The sequence below is a fragment of the Scardinius erythrophthalmus genome (assembly GCF_964197995.2).
Source record: "Scardinius erythrophthalmus genome assembly, chromosome: 6".
NCBI classification, from domain to species: Eukaryota; Metazoa; Chordata; class Actinopteri; order Cypriniformes; family Leuciscidae; genus Scardinius; species Scardinius erythrophthalmus.
In genome coordinates, this window is record NC_138226.1 from 16,984,135 (window position 1) to 17,004,514 (window position 20,380).

At 35.6% G+C, this 20,380-nt stretch overlaps 1 protein-coding gene across 2 annotated transcripts in view; it reads right to left on the bottom strand.

The window, feature by feature from the left end:
• Nucleotides 1-20,380, bottom strand: part of uggt2 (UDP-glucose glycoprotein glucosyltransferase 2) — a 34,607-nt gene that overhangs the window by 3,923 nt on the left and 10,304 nt on the right. Inside the window, exons 17-37 of one of the 2 annotated variants that reach the window (XM_081367959.1) lie at nucleotides 20,067-20,198; nucleotides 19,596-19,760; nucleotides 19,312-19,435; nucleotides 19,020-19,118; nucleotides 18,605-18,696; nucleotides 16,926-17,135; nucleotides 14,580-14,711; nucleotides 12,495-12,622; nucleotides 12,298-12,393; nucleotides 11,816-11,918; nucleotides 9,935-10,014; nucleotides 9,253-9,442; nucleotides 8,780-8,938; nucleotides 8,480-8,565; nucleotides 5,777-5,861; nucleotides 5,573-5,655; nucleotides 4,617-4,640; nucleotides 2,358-2,456; nucleotides 2,179-2,263; nucleotides 1,280-1,462; nucleotides 144-304 (exon numbers count right to left, since the gene is read on the bottom strand). In XM_081367959.1, the coding sequence (XP_081224085.1) occupies nucleotides 144-304; nucleotides 1,280-1,462; nucleotides 2,179-2,263; nucleotides 2,358-2,456; nucleotides 4,617-4,640; nucleotides 5,573-5,655; nucleotides 5,777-5,861; nucleotides 8,480-8,565; nucleotides 8,780-8,938; nucleotides 9,253-9,442; nucleotides 9,935-10,014; nucleotides 11,816-11,918; nucleotides 12,298-12,393; nucleotides 12,495-12,622; nucleotides 14,580-14,711; nucleotides 16,926-17,135; nucleotides 18,605-18,696; nucleotides 19,020-19,118; nucleotides 19,312-19,435; nucleotides 19,596-19,760; nucleotides 20,067-20,198 (2,516 nt within the window). The remainder of the gene's footprint in view (nucleotides 1-143; nucleotides 305-1,279; nucleotides 1,463-2,178; nucleotides 2,264-2,357; nucleotides 2,457-4,616; nucleotides 4,641-5,572; nucleotides 5,656-5,776; nucleotides 5,862-8,479; nucleotides 8,566-8,779; nucleotides 8,939-9,252; nucleotides 9,443-9,934; nucleotides 10,015-11,815; nucleotides 11,919-12,297; nucleotides 12,394-12,494; nucleotides 12,623-14,579; nucleotides 14,712-16,925; nucleotides 17,136-18,604; nucleotides 18,697-19,019; nucleotides 19,119-19,311; nucleotides 19,436-19,595; nucleotides 19,761-20,066; nucleotides 20,199-20,380) is intronic. The other variant, XM_081367960.1, reaches the window with a different exon arrangement.

Consider the following 20,380-nt stretch of genomic DNA (forward strand, 5'->3'; position numbering starts at 1 on the left):
ATTACATCTCTCATAATATCAGATATTCTATCAATACTAAATTTTAAAATGTTATACCATTCTAGAATGTACCTAGAATTTTGAAGACGAAAGTCATATTCTCTATTTTCAATGTACAGTATTGTGATTTGTCTAAGTCTAACCTGATATGGTATTTCCGGTGCCCAAGATGGGAGGCCCAGTAGCCAGTCTTCCAAAAACGGTAGCCTTCCATTTCTTTCCGGCTGTCGCAGAATGGCGTGTAGCCGTACGGGGCGCCCTCTAGATCCAGATCTCTCAGCTCCTTCAAATCTGCCCTGACAATCTAAATATAAAGCATTCACAGGGTCATGTTTTGTAATTAGAAGATATCACCATTTGCTAATGCGCTAACAATGAATTGTTGGCCTGTGAATTCTTTTGGCTGGTGTAACGTGCAAAATGCCAAAATGTAAGACGTATTGTTAAATCAGATTCACAGTCTGGAAATTGATGCACATCACCATGCATTAACATAATACCACTATTTTACTACTAAATCTGTCAAAATGTGCAGTATACAACAGAGCACACAGTGCAGAACACAATATCTCACAATGCAATGCTCAATTTGCCATTCAAATGATATGGATAAACTGGAAGTAATATGAGCCATGATTTTTAATATTTTTTCTTGACTTATTATGCAAGTATATCTATATTATATATCATAGACTGCCAAGAGTCAAGACGTTTTAAAGTGAATATTCACCGAAAAAAGAAGATTCTGTCATTATTTACTCATCCACGTCATTCTAAACCATAAGACTTTCGTTCATCTTTAAAACACAAAAGGAAGGTATTTTTAATGAAATCGAAGTTATTTCGGTTCTCCTATTGAAAGTCATTTCTCCAAAACTTTTTTGATGTATTCATAAATACACTGTAAACGTATAAACATATGATCATATGAAGGAGACATGTTCCTTTTAATAAGATGAACAGTTTCAATTTAGGCTTTTATTTTCATACAATGCACATACTTAAGGCACATCAAATACAGAAGTTCAACTGTACTGACTTGATGTGCAAGAAAAAAAACTCAGAAGAAGATGAACAAAAGTCTTGAGGGTTTGGAACGACATGATATGCAAATGATAAAATGATAAAATTTAATTTTTTGAGCGAACTAAACATTTAAAATACAATGGGATAAAAAAAAGGCAAAACAACTGTAATTTTCACATGCTATTTTTACAAATATGCAGCGGGCTAGCATTCCATTCAGAACCACTGTTGTTTTTCTCATGTGTAAGGTCACCTGATCAGCATCAACAAAGATGATCTTGTCCACGGCCAGGGGAAAAAGCACATCCAGGAAGAGGATCTTATAACCCCAGATGATTCGCTGCTTTTCTGTCTGCTGGTGAAGCCAGCGGGGCCACTTATACTGGACCAGCTCATACTGGAAACCATATGCCTTCGCCATGTGCGAGATTGTGTCCTGTACACGCAAACATGAAAGATAAACTATAGAGGAGGATACACTATAGAAGTATGTATTTGTCAATAATTTGTTCTCATTTTCTTTGGTAAAGATTAGGAAAAAACATTAATTTAATGATTCATGTTGGAGCATGTATTACATAGACATCTGCTCTGCTCTGCTCATTTTATTTTACAGTTTATCATTATTAATGATTAATGATTATTATCATTATTACTATTATTATATTTTCTTTACTGATACATTTTTATTCTACAGTGAAATATTACAATAGCCATTTTCTTTATTTCATTTATTTCAATTTGAGCCAAATTGGCCCTACAAACCAGCACAAAAATGTATAAATAAATCTGAAATCTGACCTCACTCTTAGATCAAAGCAGCACACACAAAATTGTTATATCTTATAAAATGTAACAAAATAAAAAAATAATCTGATGCCATAACTATGCTATAAACTTTGTAAATTTGGTCAACCCAGCAACTAGGTATTCCTCAGAAATGTTTATTTGCAACTGAATTGACTGACAATGTTTATATACATTTAAAAATATAAACCTGTGCACCCTGGCTTTCAAAAATAACCTAGTATTCAGCCAATCAGACTTGAAATAGTCATTTGAGCCAGCTCTTGCTATTTATGGTGTACAAAATGCATCAGTCAGTCAGTGAACGGCCAGGTGAGAGCAAGCTGGGAATAGTAGCAGTCTTACCGTAAATGAGGGGGAGAGGTAGTTTTTGAGGAACCAGAACTTAACAGGGGTTGATGTGTGTTGAAGGACAGATAGCATCATTATTCTATAAAGGGAAAAAGGGGAAGCAGAAGAAACATGAGGTTTCTTATTTCAATACAACACTGATGTGGTTGCGTTCATACAAGTGGTGATCCTACCTCAGGAAGCGCTCATACAAATGTCCAGAGGCCACTGAGAATATGTTGAGAACGTCTTTCTTCTTATCGCCATCATCCACACTTGGTCCACCAGCAAAACTTTAAGACATCCAAAATCCAAGTCATCAAAGTCTGCATCAATTGATTTGTTCAAAATGTTTAAATAACTTGTGTGTGTGTGTATATATATATATATACAGTGCTATGCATAAGTTTAGACACCCATGCTAAAGTTGACTAAAAAAAGGAATAAAAAAAATCATCTTTTGTAAATTGAACTTAATGCCTTAATTAAAAAAATTAGGAAACATCCAACCTTTAAGGACACCAATTTTGTTTGTGAATGAATAATGTATCGTAATTAAATAAATAAATAAATAAATGTTCTTCCTTAAAATACAGGGTGCATAAGTTTGGACACCCCTATGTTAAATTCCCATAGAGGCAGGCAGATTTTTATTTTTAAAGGCCAGTTACTTCATGGATCCAGGATACTATGATATATGATAAAGTTCCCTTGGCCTTTGGAATTAAAATAGCCCCACATCATCACATAGCCTTCCCCATACCTAGAGATCGGCATGGAGTACTTTCCATAAGATCATCTCTCAATACAAATCAAACCAGCTATTAGGCTAACTGAAATAAAACCATGCCAATCTCTAGGTATTTATTCAACTGGGTGTCTAAACTTATGCATAGCAATGTATTATATATATATATATATATATATATATATATATATATATATATATATATATATATATATATATATATATATATATATATATATATATATATATATATATATATACACATACATACATATACATATAAGTTTAGGGTCCAATTCCTAATTACTGCTTATTAATAGTTAGTGAGGTAGATGTTAAGCTTAGGCATTGGGTAGGATGTAGAATATGGTCAAGCAGAATAAGGAATTAATATGTGCTTTATAAGTATTAAAAAACAGAATATCTTCAGCATGCTAATAATAAGCAACTAGTTAATAGTGTGAATTGGACCCTAAACTTAAGTGTTACCATATAATTCATTCCTGTTATGGCAAAGCTGATTTTTCAGCATCCATTTATCCAGTCTTTGGTGTCACATGATCCTTCAGAAATCATTCTAATATGCTGATTTGGTGCACAAGAAACATTTCTTATTATCAATGTTAAAAACAGTTGTGCTGCTTAATATTTTGTGGTAACTGTGATACTTCAGGATTCTCTGATGAATAGTAAGTAAAAAACAGCATTTATTTAAAATGGAAATATTTTCTAACATTATGTATTTAATGTCACTTTTGATCAATTGAATGCATCCTAGCTTAATAAAATAAAATAAAATAAAATACAATTTATTAACAGTCCACTGGTAAACATGGACATGGCAGAGTTGTGGATACTGCAGAAAAAATAAATAAATAATAATAAGCAGGATATTAGCTTGATCCTTAAAAAAGACAAACAGAACATGCTAAGTTAAAATAAATGACCGAAAAAGGTAATCTTATTGAGTATACTCTCAATGCTGACTGATTGCTGAACCCCATTTACTGTATGAATGTCACTGAATTACATAACAAAACATCAAACCAAAGTAAGTGGCATCGGCAAGCAAATGATGCAAGATCTTTTCTCAGCACTAACTTCTGTTGGTTCAGCCTACAATGTTTTGAGACAGCACAAGTTATTCTTTTAATAAGTTAATGACGAAAGAACACAGATTTCACAAACATTTGCTGATCTTTTAAGCAACTCACAGTATGAATGTTCTGACGAGGTTAAGAGATTCCTGAAGATCTCAATTACCATCATTGCCACAAAATAAAACAAGTGCCATCTGTAGCTTTCAACAACCTTCCTAGCCAAGATCTCACCTACTGCTGCCTCTGAACAGATATTCACATTAGAGCATTTAAAAAAAATGAAAAGCAAGCATCACACCATAAGAACATTTCAGTCCCCCGTTTCCAAGCCACATACTTCCACAAAAAAAAAAAAAAAGGTGAGGCAATGTTAAATCAAGTGGAGTGGAGGTGATGTAACACTGCTGAGACAAGGTGGAGTTTCAAAACAACCAGGCAAACTATTTCTAAATATGGAGAATGATATGCGTGAAAACTAAGTTGAGAAACTCAATGAAAAAGGTAGATTACCGCTTACAAATCAAAATTCTGCTGTGTCACTTACTGACGCAAGAAAAATTTAGATAAAAAGAAGAGTGAAAACAAGTAGAGATTAAGTTCCCTACCTTTTCTCCAAAGAACTCCACACACTTCACAAAGACAGCAATGAGCAAAGGAGACAGATCATAAAACGTAGTCAACAGAGCTGTTAGTTAAAATGCAAACGCCCTACACAAATATTCATTCAAAAGTTTGGGGTCAGTACAATTTAAGAAATTAATATTTACATTCAGCAATGGCACATTAAATTGGTCATAAGCGACAGCAAAGACATTTATAATGTTACAAAAGATTTCCATTTCAAATAAATGCTTGATATTCATCAGAGCCCCGCATAAAATGCATCAGTTTCCACAAAAATACTATGCCGCACAACTGTTTTCAACATTGATATTAATAAGAACAACAAATCAGCATATCAGAAGAATGATTTCTGAAGGATCATGTGACACTGAAAACAGAGGTAATGATACTGAAAGTTATTTGCATCACTTTGCCCTCACAGGAATAAAGTACATTTTAAAAAATATGTTCAAATAGAAAATTTGTTACTGTTATTTTAACTTACAATATTACTATTTTTAATGTATTCTTTATCAAATAAATGCAGTCTAGGTAATATAAGAAACTTGACATTTAAAAATTTGACCAACCCCAAACTTTTGAATTATGATGTGTGTGTATTTACATAGTCACAGGCAGGCCTACCCAGGATCTGCCCTTTTTTTCCCACACTAATTTTGGAGAATTTCGCAGAGTGGATTTGATGAATGTGTCCGTTATCAAATTAGCCAAAATATATTTACAAAAAAAACATGCAAGATGTTTATAGACGATTGATGATGGACGGTCAAATTCTGTACAAATCTGCAGCCACAGATTCTATGCAGGTATAGCCGTACACAAAGATCTTGCTTGTGATGTGAAATTTTTGTGTCTTTAGAAATACAAAATGTTGTTCAACTCTGGATTTTAAAGATGTGATCCAAAATGAGATTAGTGCTTCAAAAATCAGACTCACCTGGTTATTGAGTCCCAAATGCCTTTTGATTCGGGTTCTTCACTTAAAAGATCCTCATTGAGTTTGTCAGCCTTTTTCTGGACCTAATATCAGAACAGATGTTACTTTTTCATTAGTCCCTTCAGCTGATATTTTATATGGAGGCACAGTCTGTAAATGCTTGTTAATACATTGCAACTACTACAGTAACATCTCAACACTTACTCTAACTTTGATGATCTTGCTGTGGAAGCTGTTGAGCACCACAATGACATTACCAGCATCGACAGGAGAGTCCGTTCCATCATGCCTAAAACATACACAACACTATATAAACACTATTTCTGCACTCCCTGAAAGAAATACCAGTGCTCACAACACAACAAATGAAGCATGCTAAAAGTTAAAGACCTGTAACAATAGATCTATAAGGCTTACTTTATCTACAAAAAGTGTGAATAGAGTCCATAGGTTTTGCAGTTTGAGTTGAATTAAATTACAGAAAATAATGAAGACAACAAACAACAACAACAACGACAAGATAAATGGGGAAAATGTGATAAGACAAACAAGACAAGAAAAAGAGGATGAAATAAAAATAATAAGAACTACAACAAAGACAAGATAAACAAAAGAACAATAAGAACAAGATAAACTGAAGGACTAGAACACCGACAATAACAAGGACAAAAATATAGCAGCAAGCAGCAATTAATGGATCCAAGCACAAAAAAAAGGCATAAAGAGTTATGCAAGCATGGCTGAGAGCATCAGATCAACTGTAACAATGAGTAGTTACATTATTTTAGTTATAATTGGTATGGTGGCATGGTCCTGATGACACAAACAAAGTTTTGTAGCAATACGCTAATGCATTCATAAAATCTAATTGGCTGAAGCCCATAATGGCCAATTTGAGAAAATTGGGTATCATTTGAGACTGTATGCTGCACTGAATTAAAAGTGTTTTATGATTTTTGAGCAATCCATTCAGAAGTTATAACCAAAAATAGCCATTTTTCATTTCTCCTGACCAGTAGGTGGCACTGTGATGAAATGCTGCATGTAGCATCAGGTCATGCTTGTGATGACATTTACCATGTTTGGTCTCAATACGCTACTGCGTTGTGTAGATATAGCCATACATCCATTTTGATGTACACTTTGTTGAATTTGTGTGCGTGTTATTCGAGAATGGTTTGATTTATCAAACATCTTTTTTGACTTTTTTGCCAGCATGGTCTGAAGATGATGTGAGACAATTTTGGAGGTAATCGGATCAACCGTCTAGGATGAGAAATTCAAAATGGAGGAACAATTTTAATATCGGAAAATGACGTCAAAGGATGCAATCGAAGCACTATAAGAATCGTGATTGATTCGCTAAGTGAAATTTTGGACAGTTGGTGGCGCTAGAGGGATTGAGTTAGAGACACCAAAACACTGTGGTTAATTTTCGGACTGTCCTTTATCTGTGTCAAACTTCACAACTTTTAACCATGCGGTTCTATCGGCTGCCATAGACAACAAGAAGGATGAAGGAGGAAGAAGAAGAAGAAGAAGATTATTTTGAGTGTTCCTTTTGTCAAATTCCTCCTGTCTCAGTAGGAAGTTGTAATGACATTAAAAGCATAATAAATGTCCAGTGATACAGGACACAGAGTGCTGTTAGCTTCAGCATCCTAAATGAAACCCTGGATCCACTAGGCTGCACTTCCTCAGAGCAGGATATCAATGAATTACACACTGAAGGAACACTACCTTCCCATTAATTTAGCAGTCAGCAGTGTGTGTGTGATACTTCTTTTCTCTCTCACACAAACTCTCTTTCTCTCTCTCGGTTTCTTTGTGTGACAGACCCCAGACTGTATGAATAATCGCACTAGCAGGGTGAAAAATTACATTGCAATCTAACTTTAACCTGCACGAATGGGGTATATATTTTACTGTCTCCCATAATTCTATAAGAAACCACAGCTGTTTCCTTAAAGAACAACTAAAATATGCACAATCTGAAAAAGGAATTAAAAGGACAAACATTTGGGAGAGTTTGATGTCTACCATTAATTTGAGTGTGGCGGTTTCTTTTAGCCCTTTTTTTGGATAGCATCTGTATTCCTGGTGCAGGTGCAGCATATTGCTAACAAATCCACGATGGCAGGTTTGACTCCCGGGAAATGCATGAACTGATAAAATTCATAGCTTGAAAGGATTTTACATCATCGTGGAAACAAGTCTACACTACTACCATTCAAAAGTTTGGGGTCCAATGTTTTTTTTTAAAAAGTAATGAATACCTTTATTCAGCAATGATGCATTAACTTGATGAAAAGTGAAAGTAACATTTATACTATTACAAAAGATATCTATTTCAAATAAATGCTGTTCTTTATAACAAAGAATCCTAAATATATATACTGTGTATATATATATATACACACACACACACACACACACACACACACACACACACACACACACACACACACACACACACACACACACACACACACACACACACACACACACACACACACACACACACACACACACACACACACACACACACACACACACACACATATATACATATACATATACATATACATATATAGTCAATATATCTAGGCAAAAGTCATGTAGTGTATTCCAGCCTTTAGAATGATTTTTAAAGCATCATGTGACACTGAAGACACTGGAGTGAAGATGCTGAAAATTCAGCTTTTCCCATTACAAAAATAAATTACATTTTATAATGGAAACCAATATTAAAATAACATTTTTAATAATATGATATAATATTTTGTGATAGTATTTTTTGATCAAACAAATGCAGCCTGGGCAAGCATGAGAGACTTCTTTCAAAAACATCCCCAAACTTTTGAATGGTGGTGTGTAAATGTAAATCAGTGAAGTGAAAACACTCACGCCTGTATTTGATAGATATCCTCTGAGCGGCCCTCGCGCAGCCTCAGGATCCATGCGCCGGGGTTGGCCTTCAACTGGAAATAGCCCTGTACAATGCAGTGGGTTAGTATTTGCTTTAATATTCCACAAAAGAAAGAAAGTCATACAGGTTTGGAATGACACGAGGGTGAGTAAATAATAAAAGAATTCTCATTTTGGGTCCATGTAACACTTGCTATACCAGTAAAATTCCTTTAAGAGATTTAAAAATAACAAATACAATACATATTTGGACAAAGCCAAGAAGAGGGACAAACTCACCAGGTTGGCCATGACGATGGTGTCATGCATGAGAGGTTTCTGTCTCATGCCCAGTGTAAACTGAAGTCCTCGGGGAGGCTGACCTGTGGATAGGTCAAAACAGTGGCCCTCCAACAGTAGATACTCAAGCTCATACTCAGCATTCACTATACCGCTGACCTGACAAACATACAGTAAGAGAAGACTCATTTATTCATCAAGATCCGTAATACTGACGCTAAACATCTCTTTCCAGAGAGGCCTGGCTGAGCATGACAACTCAACCTGTTAAAAGTAACAAATAAAGTTTGTTAGTGAAACATGAACGAACAAAATACTTGGTGTAGCAAATGCAGCTATGTATCATAAAAATGTGAACATTTCAAAGCACTACTGTGGCTATTGTGCTGTATGAAATACTGAAAAAACTGATCAAGTGCACAACTCAGCTTTGGTAAATATATAAATACTGAACTCAGAGTTAGAACTCATACCTCCTGTAAGTGGATGTTGTCTAGATCATATGGGCTCCTGACCGCCTCTACCATCCAGCTCTCTGGGGTGATCATATTAAGAGTGAGCAGAGGGGATTCTGGGATTTCCGTAAATCGAGCCATAGGGCCGGGGGAAATGGAGTTGTTACCAAAGAAGGAAACATCCGGCTCCAAAACATATTGATAAAAGCTGCCAGAAAATAAAATAAAAGTTTAATAAATCACTTGTTAAATAAACTGGTGGTCTGTTGTAATTTGCCATTTTAAGGTGGGAATAGCTAGGAATCCTATAACAAAATAATTAAAATCCTGCCCTTTTTTGGGGGAAATTAAATCAAATAATGTTTGAAAATGAAATATTTGATATACTGCTAAAGAGAGATAAATAAATAAAATATAACTACAGAACATGGAATGTACATGCTGATTTTGAAGTATAGGCTAACAAATTTACTGTCATTGATTATTATGTACATTACTGCACCCATTTCTGCCAATATAAAAAGCATGTTTTTTTCCATTATTCTGACATTTTTTACTATCAAACTCTGTTGAGTTTGAGGAAAAACAAAACAAGGTGATATCAGCAGAACAGCACTAGGCTGTTGTATGAGTGTGTGTGTGTGTGTGTGTGTGTGTGTCATCTCTCAGAGATGAAGTTTAATTAAGCTTTTGCTCTCACCTCTTCAGGGGCATCTCAGACAGCTTGGCTCGACAGTTCATGAACACCTGCACTTTCATATTGACCACTTGACCAAGCACCTGCAGCACACAGAGAGGAGACGGCCAGGTTATTACCCACTCACAAACAACAGGATTCAGGAGGGAATGTTCAAGGTCACGGTCTACAGAACCACATACAGATGAGCACGTTTCAAGTTCTTTATGACTTTAGAGGACGTAATACAATGGTTATGGATATAAAAACACTCTTTAAAGATCCAGAGACCATAGAACAATATTGAAACCAATACGAGGGTTTACATGAAAAGATTCCTGTGCATTCCTGTAGCCTAATGAGTAGATCATGGTGACAGCAACACCAAAGTCATGAGTTTGATTCCCAGAGAATGCTTGAACTGATAATATGTACAGTGCTTAAATTTATTACACCACCACCCGATGTAAGGTTTGTGCCACAGCTGCCCTAAACTAACAGTATCGGTGATTACCAAAATATTTTTTTATGCATCTGTAATGATTAATCCACCAGTATGTGTAAGCTCTTTAGTCACAGTTGGCCCAAGTCAAAGTCCGGACTTGAATCCTATTGAACAAATTTGGGATTTAGTGGATTCAAAGATAGATTGCACAAAGGTTTCATAAAAAGCAAGAAGTCAATAACAGAGACTGTGCAAGGAAGTCAATAAAACAACAGAGACTGTGGAAAAGTAGTGTACATAAAAACAATGCCAGCAAGAATGCAAGCTGTCATTCAAGGCCAAAGGACATCATACAATATATTAAGTTTTTTGGTTATTATTTGTGAATAAAGACTATTTAGCTGATGGTTTCAGTTTGTTATTTGCCTAATAAATGTTCTAATAACTTTGTTAACCTTGAATGCAATGCAAGCCGCTTTGCGTCAGGCAAATGCATAAAAGTAAAATATAAATGTAAAGAGAACGCTGCACTTAGTTAAAGAAATCTAAAAATAGGCATGGCTTAGAAACTCCTTTTATAGTGATTCCAGGGGCAGATTTCCATTTTCATGCCAGGAACTAATCATTGGAATTAACAGATTTCCAGTGGTGGCTCATCAGGGGAGGCACAGCCTACCCAAAATTTTGAGGTGAAAATGGGAGAAAGGCGATTTAATGTTAATAAAATCCCCAGTTATTCATTTTATCATGTTATCTCAGAATGTATATTTCTTGTTTGTAATTTCACCACTGTAAGTGTAACCACCGCGCGCTGCTTCCCAGAACGTGCCAAATCTGCGAAACGTGAGTCTGAGGGGATAGAGAAAGGGAGCGGGAGGCAAATCCATAGCCAGAGACTTGTGTAGTAGTAGTAGTAGTATGTAAGTCTATTGCCATATCAGAATTTCTGGAGAATTGTGCCTCCGTTGGTAAAAATTTTTTTTTTTGCCAATCACCATCGAGTATTTCACATGCCATGTCTAAGTTGCATATAGGCTACAGCAATCAGCTTCACTAAACGTGCTCTTTTAACTCGGACATTTAAAAGGACAGAAGGATGAATTTTTGCTTCGAATGATAGGCTAGGACTAGGTGAGTGAAATTATGTTTATATTGTCTTCTTGCTGCCAGTCGCCACTGCAGATTTCAATAATCAACAAAAAAAACATTGTAATTTAAAAGAGTCTCAATGGAACATTCAGCTTTCTGAGACATCAAGTGCCACTACTTTTTCTCATATGAAATGGTTATTTGCTTGTAACTCTTGCTGTCCAGTTGATGTTGGTGTAGATGCAGGAAGGCCTGGCAATGACGTACTATGACTGTATTAAAAGCATAAGCACACAGTCACTCAGCTGAATCACAGCACACACATGCCTGAGGTACAATAAGCTCTTAGATGTGACCAAAGTTGTACATACAGCTAATAAAGGAGCCAGCTTCTGTGCATCCCTGGTGAGAGGATCCACAATGGCAACCACGTCATAGAACACCTCATCTTCACGCTGTGCCAGTTGAAGAACGCTGTTGAAAGACACATCTGGTCAGCTTAATACATTGGTAGTGAAAATAAGGGTTGCATTAATGAGAATGGATGGGATGTTTGGATATGCAGATGACTCACTTTCATTGAGTGAGTTGTCGGACCAATTTGGACAGACAACTTGCCATTTCATTTTAGACCCATTCATGTTAGAATGATTCATTAAAAAAAAAAAAATTACTCAAAGGTACAATAGCAGACACCACCATTACGGAGATACTTATATACAGCTTATTTATGCAATGTTTTATTTTCTATGGTTTGCAGTCAGAAAAGCAGCAAGAGGGTCTGGTGCAATGTATCCTTTGTTTTTCGATCAAAACACTGTAAAGAAAATCTTTAGCGTTAGCAGTACTGCACCTGTGTTTGTCCTTCAGAAATTTGACATCTTTTCTGGACTCTCCTTTAGGTGATGCAGTGAGAAGAGCATCTACTTTCATGATTAGATCACTGGCCCTGTGAAGAGAAATAACAGGATTCTGTTTTCCTCTCACAAACAAATAATTTTAAATCTACAGACATATCAGCTTAGGACAACAAACAAAATCAGGGCATACTTCTGGGCATTCAAGTTCATCTGCTTGATCTTGGATTTAATCTTTTCTGCTGAACTTCGCAGTGTGATCTTCTCTAGCAGATGAAAATCTTCCAAACTGAAGTCTTCTTCAACCGATAGGCCCAGGATCTAGTGTAGACGTTAACCACATTGTTAGTTACAATTGTACGTTCGGTTCACATCACAGGCCACAACTCCAAAGTGTCAGTTCATGTGTGCTTACCACCTCAAACTTCTACACCCAGAATCCTTATAAACCCCCCATTTCCATATGAGAGAGACAGTCATTATTTTATATGCATGCGGCATGCCAATGGCAAAACCTTTTTAAAGCTAATCAAAACAAGGCCGACTGCCAGACTGTCATTCTGGCTTTTAATATCAATGTGTAATCACCCTGAAAGTACTCTTGATTTTTTAACACACAATCTGTATTTAACCAGTTTTCCATTTCTTGCTTATTTTGTTTTGCATCTTTTCATTTTTCATTTGGCTAGCAGACCATGTCATTTTTCAGAGTTACATTTACCCTTTTGCAGTTGAAAGCCAATTAAGCTCCAGCTAAAAGAAATGAATTATAAATACTTCTTGTTAAAAGCGAATATAAATACATTATATTATCATAAAAATCTAATATGAATATATTATTTATAAAATACTACTGTAATATATTGTCTTATATAAAAAAAGGTGAACATTACTTAGATGTTCAATGCTTATGCGCTTTTACAACTTTTTTGTAATATTTCATACATGTCCTTTTTATCAATTTAATGTGCCTTTGCTAAATAAAACTATTCATTTCTTTTCCCCCCTTTATTTGTTTTAAATCTTACTTACCCCAAACTTTTAAATGGCAGTGTATCATGATTTCCTAAAAAAAAGAAGCAGCTAAAACTGTTTTCAACATTGATAATAATATGATTTTTGAAAGATCATGTGACACTGAAGACTGAAGTAACACTTTATTTTAAGGTGACGTGGTTACGTTACTACATGTACCTACTATAGTAATAACAGTAAAGCATGCATACTTACAGGTAACAAACCCTAACTACAGTACACGTAGTTTATTAATATTACTCAGTACTTATTTGAGTAAGTACAATATAACTACGTCACCTTGAAATAAAGTGTAACCAATATTTTTTACCAGTCATCAAACATAGATTAATCCTTAATTAAGTTACTAAAGTTATTCAGTCAAGAGCAATGAGTGATTGTCCTTTGTCTTTTGTTGTTTAATCAGCATTAAAAACAAACAGCGGAAATAGTAGGCCGCCGTCACTTTAAGAGCTAATGCACAAATCTTATGAATATACTGTTACACATGCATTTTATTTCTCACAAGTTTACGTTTAGTTGAAACATAACTGACTATGTTTACAAGGATATTTGCCAAGATGGGCATTTTGACAATTTTGTTTGAATATATATGTTCAAGTGCAAGAAGATGTGAAAGAGAGCTCAATTCAGTATTCACATGCTGTCTGAGACACAGATATCTGTGCGCACGCTTCTGATTTTTATGCATGAATTCCAAATATATATAATTAGTCCTGTTTTATAATACATGTATTATCTTATAAAACCAAAGGCAACAAAAGAGCAGAAATTATGAAACCATAGCTCTTTCTAGACAAGAATAAATTCTGGGGATCACTTTGGTGTGTTGGAGAATGATGGGATGTGTCACTGCTGTTTCGGGCTGTGGCCCATTTTGTGCTTGTCTGTCAACAAAGACTCTGCTGAGAAAGCACAGCAATATGACAGTTCGGCGGTTCCATATAACCCATGACCCCTGCAGCAGAGGTTGCTGAGTGGACGCTGGTGAATTAACGCCAGGCTTCATCTCTCTCCTCCTCTCCTCACAGGTTAGGACAGGCCAAGCAAATGGCTTAATACTGAGTCAACAAAAAAAGCGGCCCCATCAGAGAGACCAACTGGTGAGACCTTACGGTTCAGACTATTTATCATCCAAATCAGCAGTCTGTACCGTAGGTCATTAGGATGTAAATGATTTCATAATGCCTATGGAATTTGTCTTGAGGTGTCTAAAGGTGGAGGGGGTGTTTGTGAATCTCACCCTGCCGTTGCTGACCACAGCTCCTTGTCCAGCTTTCAGCTTCAGAACTTCCTTACAGTACTTCTGCTGGCTGTGCAGGAAGCCCACCTCCATTGTGTTGAACTTCTTCTCAAAGGCATCATGATCCATACCCTACAGGAGTAAAGGTATAATTTTCAGCAGTCATTACTCCAGTCTCACATGATCCTTCAGAATTAATTCTAATATACTTAAGAAACATTTCGTAACACAAACACTTATACATAGTGCATATACATACATATATATATATATATACAGTATATATATGAAGACTTCAGATGCAAAAGCCTCTAAGTGCCATCTGAAATTTTCTTCTAAAATGAGCATTTTTATCAAGCTCGTATATTTAAGTTCAGTAATTTCACTTTAATGACAATTAATGGATAATTCTCATTGCCATTAAAGTGAAATTACTGAACATAAACATACAAGCTTGATAAAAATGATCATTCTAGAAGAAAATTTCAGATGGCACTTAGAGGCTTTTGCATCTGAACTCTTCATATATATATATATATATATATATATACACACACACACACATATATATACACACACACATACACATATATATGTGTGTGTGTGTATGTGTGTGTGTGTGTGAGTGTGTGAGTGTGTGAGTGAGTGAGTGAGTGAGTGAGTGTGAGAGAGAGAGAGAGAGAGAGAGAGAGAGGGAAAGAGAGAGAGAGAGAATCTTCATAGTCACAGAATAAGGAATTATCCTTTTCATCATAAATATTTATTTACGATACTTATTTGAACTGTAGTAAAAAATGTGGAGAGAACAAACTGATTGGCTCATTATTTCGCTTTTTTGATTACACTGCAAGGAGGAAATAGTTAATCAACGTGTTATTGACAGCTAAGGGGGGCACATTTGTGCAAGTGCAGTCATTAGAGTATTTTGAGAGGAATATTAAATTGGCTAGATCAATGAAAAATGTGCTGCCATTGGAGACCATGTCTCACGAATCAATCATTAAACATTTTCATTTATCCGACATGCAATTAAAAAATGGCTTCAGTGCCGATAACAAATCTCGGGTGTTTCAGCTGCATAGAGTCAGATTATTAGTGTTTCCATCATTTGGACCTTATGAAAAGGAAGGAAATGCTAATATCAGCACAACACCTCTCCTTTCCATCCAATAATAGAGCCATTACAGGTCTCAGGCACAAGCTCTCAGGGAACCAAAAAAACTCTCTCTCCAACCATTTTCAACAAACCCCCCCCCAAAAACTCAGGAATAAGTGACAAGCTACTATATGGTAAGAAAATTCTTTAAATGAAAGCAATAAGCCACAAGGGCCAGTGCATTACTATGATTTTAACAATAAAAGGGTGCTAACGCTTTATATAAATATACAGACTGACAGGAGCGGAAGACATATTGGCCACAAACACACTGTAAAGTTTCAGGAGTGACAACCGCATTTCAATGCGGGAGTGAGTCCCCTAATTTGTTGTTCAGTGTGTAAGGAAAACGACTCACTCCCGAAACTGCGATGATTGACAAAACGGTCACCATAGCAACGGTTGGGCATCTCACATGTTTGGTATCCACTATTCTAACTAAAGTAATATTACAGCGAGAAAAGACTTATGATCAGCTGTAATTATGTCAAAGGAGGCATCGTGTTTTGTTTATGTTTGTAAGGCTGCTTTACAGAGCGCACTCTTGCAGTGTTGCCATGTCCACTTATTAAAGTGTTTTTGGGCTTGTTTAAGCTTGGCTCATAAAGGGATTGAGTTTATGGAGTTATTAAAGTGAGTAGGTGCGGGTCGTGATATTTTGGTCTTTTTTCAGCAAAGCATTTGGATTTATTTCGGTTTATTATGAGCTTGTTCTTATTTTCTTTTTTTATAGCAAAATCTGGCAACACAAATGAGTCCAGGCTTGTACCACTTTCCCTGTGATTTAGTGCACCGCACATATAGAATAGAGAATCATCTCTGATGCACGTTAAAATATGTCATTCACCACTAGTTGTTCAGTTTGGTTTCGTACACACTTCATAGAACTTTTGTAAATGTGGTTGTCACTACCTGCATTTTTTGGGAGTTAATTCAGTTGTCACTCCTGTAAATTACTGAACTGTGTATGTACAGAACAGGATTAAGCACTAAAAGGTGAATTGACAATCGAATTTAGCTGCAGTGTGTACGTGGCCATTGTCTGCCAACTGAACTCAAGTGACATAAATTAACAGAAAAAAAAAATAAAAAAAGACAGACAGGCGAGAAAAGAACGGGTCTGTAAAGATAAATCCAACTGTACACACAATTCCCCATTACCCAGACACAGTATTTCACACTCCACTGACCTGTTTAAGTAAGTGTTTAATCTTGGTGCCTTGTTTGAAGAGCTCAACATTTTCTTCTTTGAGGAGTTTTAGGGTGAAGTCGAGCGTGTTCTTGTTGCTTTGGGTGAGGAGAGAAGCCCAGACGGCTCGGTACAGACCGCTGTTGTCCTCCATGGGCTTTCCAATGGGGTTATTGATCACCCCGACACGACAGCTGGAGCTGCTGGATTTCTGCAAACAAACACTGTGGATCAGAGACTCTCCTGAACAGGAGATTATAGCAAATAAGATGATAGCAAATCACATTATGTCATTCTGAATTTTGTAAAGGACCTGGGCCAGATTACTAAATTAAATAATAATCAAAAGCAATGATCGTCATACACAGATTTTGGGAGTAAGATTTATGATATTCTTTACGTTACTAGTATGTTATTACAGTTATTCAGCTATATAAAACATAAGAACAGATTTGTGAACTCAAAGAATGATTTGAGAGATAAACTAGATCAATATCTGGGTCTTGATACAATAACACTTTAATTTGTAAAATGTACTGTTATTCAAAACTGCGATAACATGTAATCTGCATTGTACTTTGAAATTATTTTCTCAGATTATTCTGAGATTAGATTTCGGTCAAATATAAATAACGTGTAAATAATGTTCTGCCTTCAGCTTGCTCTTAATGGTGGTCTCTCCTTTATCCCAAATATATTAATATAAGCATTATATAATAACATATATATATATATATATATATACATACAGTGCTATGCATAATTTTAGATACCCATGCTAAAGTTGACTAAAAAGAGGAATAAAAAAATCATCTTTTGGAAATTGAACTTAATGCCTTAATTAAAAAAATTAGGAAAATATTCAACCTTTAAGGACACCAATTTTCTTTGTGAATGAATAATGTATCGTAAATAAATAAATGTTCTTTCTTAAAATACAGGGTGCATAAGTCTGGACACCCTTATGTTAAATTCCCATAGAGGCAGGCAGATTTTTATTTTTAAAGGCCAATTGGCATGGTTTTATTTCAGTTAGCCTAATAGCTGGTTTGATTTGTATTGAGAGATGATCTTATGGAAAGTACTCCATGCCGATCTCTAGGTATGGGGAAGGCTATGTGATGATGTGGGGCTATTTTAATTCCAAAGGCCAAGGGAACTTTATCAGGATGCATAGTATCCTGGATCCATGAAGTAACTGGCCTTTAAAAATAAAAATCTGCCTGCCTCTATGGGAATTTAACATAAGGGTGTCCAGACTTATGCACCCTGTATTTTAAGGAAGAACATTTATTTATTTACGATACATTATTCATTCACAAAGAAAATTGGTGTCCTTAAAGGTTGGATTTTTCCAATTTTTTTTTAAATTAAGGCATTAAGTTCAATTTCCAAAAGATGATTTTTTATTCCTCTTTTTAGTCAAAGCATGGGTGTCTAAACTTATGCATAGCACTATATATATATATACATATATATATACATATATATATATATATATACACATAAATATAATTGGTCCGTTCCCACTGGATTTTGTTAATTAACCAAGACCACAAGAATGCTTTCAAAGATTAATTGTTCTCAGATTAATATGTAAGATGCTCGTGTGCTTCTGCTCTCTGAAGATGTGATTCCTGTGGATACAACTAATTGGAAATAAAAACTGCAGTAGTTCACCATATGTTTCAAGGCATTCCGGAGCAATTGCCTCCCAGAGGGCTGTTCAATATCCGCTACAATCCACACAGTCACTCCGTACAACATCTCCTCTATGAGAGATGAAAAAAATGTTACTTAAGAATAATGCTTTTTAGGAAAACACAGTTTAGATAGTTTTTGAGCTAAGAAGTGTACTTGTAATGTGCTTTACATTATTGAAAGTACCATTTATTAAACCAACATGCGATGTTAATTATACTAACAATACTGGCAGTGCATTGTCAAACACTTCACTGATGGCCACTCGTACTCTATTTTATAAAATAAAGTAATCTGAATGAAAATCCATTATAAAATTATATTAAAAAAAACACACACATTATAAACTATAAAATCGCCCCACCAAAGAATCTATGTGAAAAAGATGACTCACCATCTCTGGTTAAATACTTCATTCTCTTAGAGACAACTGCCGTTTTGTCTCTAGAGTCCAAGTATGCAAACATAGTTGTGTCATCCCAGTCATCTGCAACTATTTGTTTAATTATAACAGAAATTTATTAAGGCAGTTAATAAGGAACATTGAGAAGATATTGGTAATGAAATGTTGATAGTATTTTGACAATGTTATTGAGATGGAGATTGCAGTGTGATTGTGACAGTGATGATGGTGAGGTGACTAAGATTAACAATGGGTTTGGGTCAGGTGATCATTAAAGGGCTACCTGGTGAGGCAGTGAAATCCAGATATCGTCTCTCAGAGCTAAGAATCAGTGGGTTGATACGGGGAACTACATTGGCCTGCTCCATCAGGAAGTCCACCACATCGCCACTCTCAGTGATTTGACCCTGTATATGACAGGAATCTCCTTAGAATTTGCTAACTAACCAGATTACAGACACATGTACAGTCAGGAGGGCCTTCACTGCCTTTGTGCCAGATTTGAAAACAATTAACTTAAAGAAAAGCCTTAAAAGTAATAGTTGGCAAGCAAAAATAATACCGCACCATAAAGACAGATTTCTGGAAGAAGTTGGTAGCTTCCATGATTCTCTGCAGCAGAACAGTCTCGAGCTCCTCTGGGTCCATCTCCTCACTACTGAGTGGAACACCATTAAACAAACCCACTGGTAGGGCTCCTAATCCACTCTTCCTGTAAAACACTCCTCCAGCCTGAAAAAACACATAATATCAAATGTTCATAAAGACGCATACATCTGGCTTTTCAAAATTAAGTCTCTGTCCATGTGTGCCTAGGAATATTCAGTAAGCAGCAGTTTACATTTACAAATGCTATGAAAAGCATCTGTGATTTTCCATATTTTTCCATTTTAAATGACAAAAATGCAATGTGCACTGTAATTATTTTGTATATAATTCTCTGCTAATTAAACTGAGACATTTAACAAAAAAAGTACATACTGTAATTTTACCTGCCATCTATGTTATGGAGCACATAACACTATGTATTAGCATTACCTTTCTGTTGTCATCATAGCTTGAGTCCACTCCAAGAATTCTGGCAGCATTTGCTTTTGGAAATTTCTTTTTCAGATATGCAGTTATTGTATCCACAGAAAGAGTCTCCCCAACTTCCACCCTGTTATATATCTGCATGTGACAAAAAAGCTCACTAGTATATAATGGGAAAAATAGTGCATTATATTTACAGAACACTGTCATTCAGTCTTAGAACAAGAGGAATCTAAAGTCTCTGGATATCCTTCCTCTCTCATCCATAAAACGTATATCTTGAAAAAAAAACCTGTACGTTATAACTGATTATTACATGG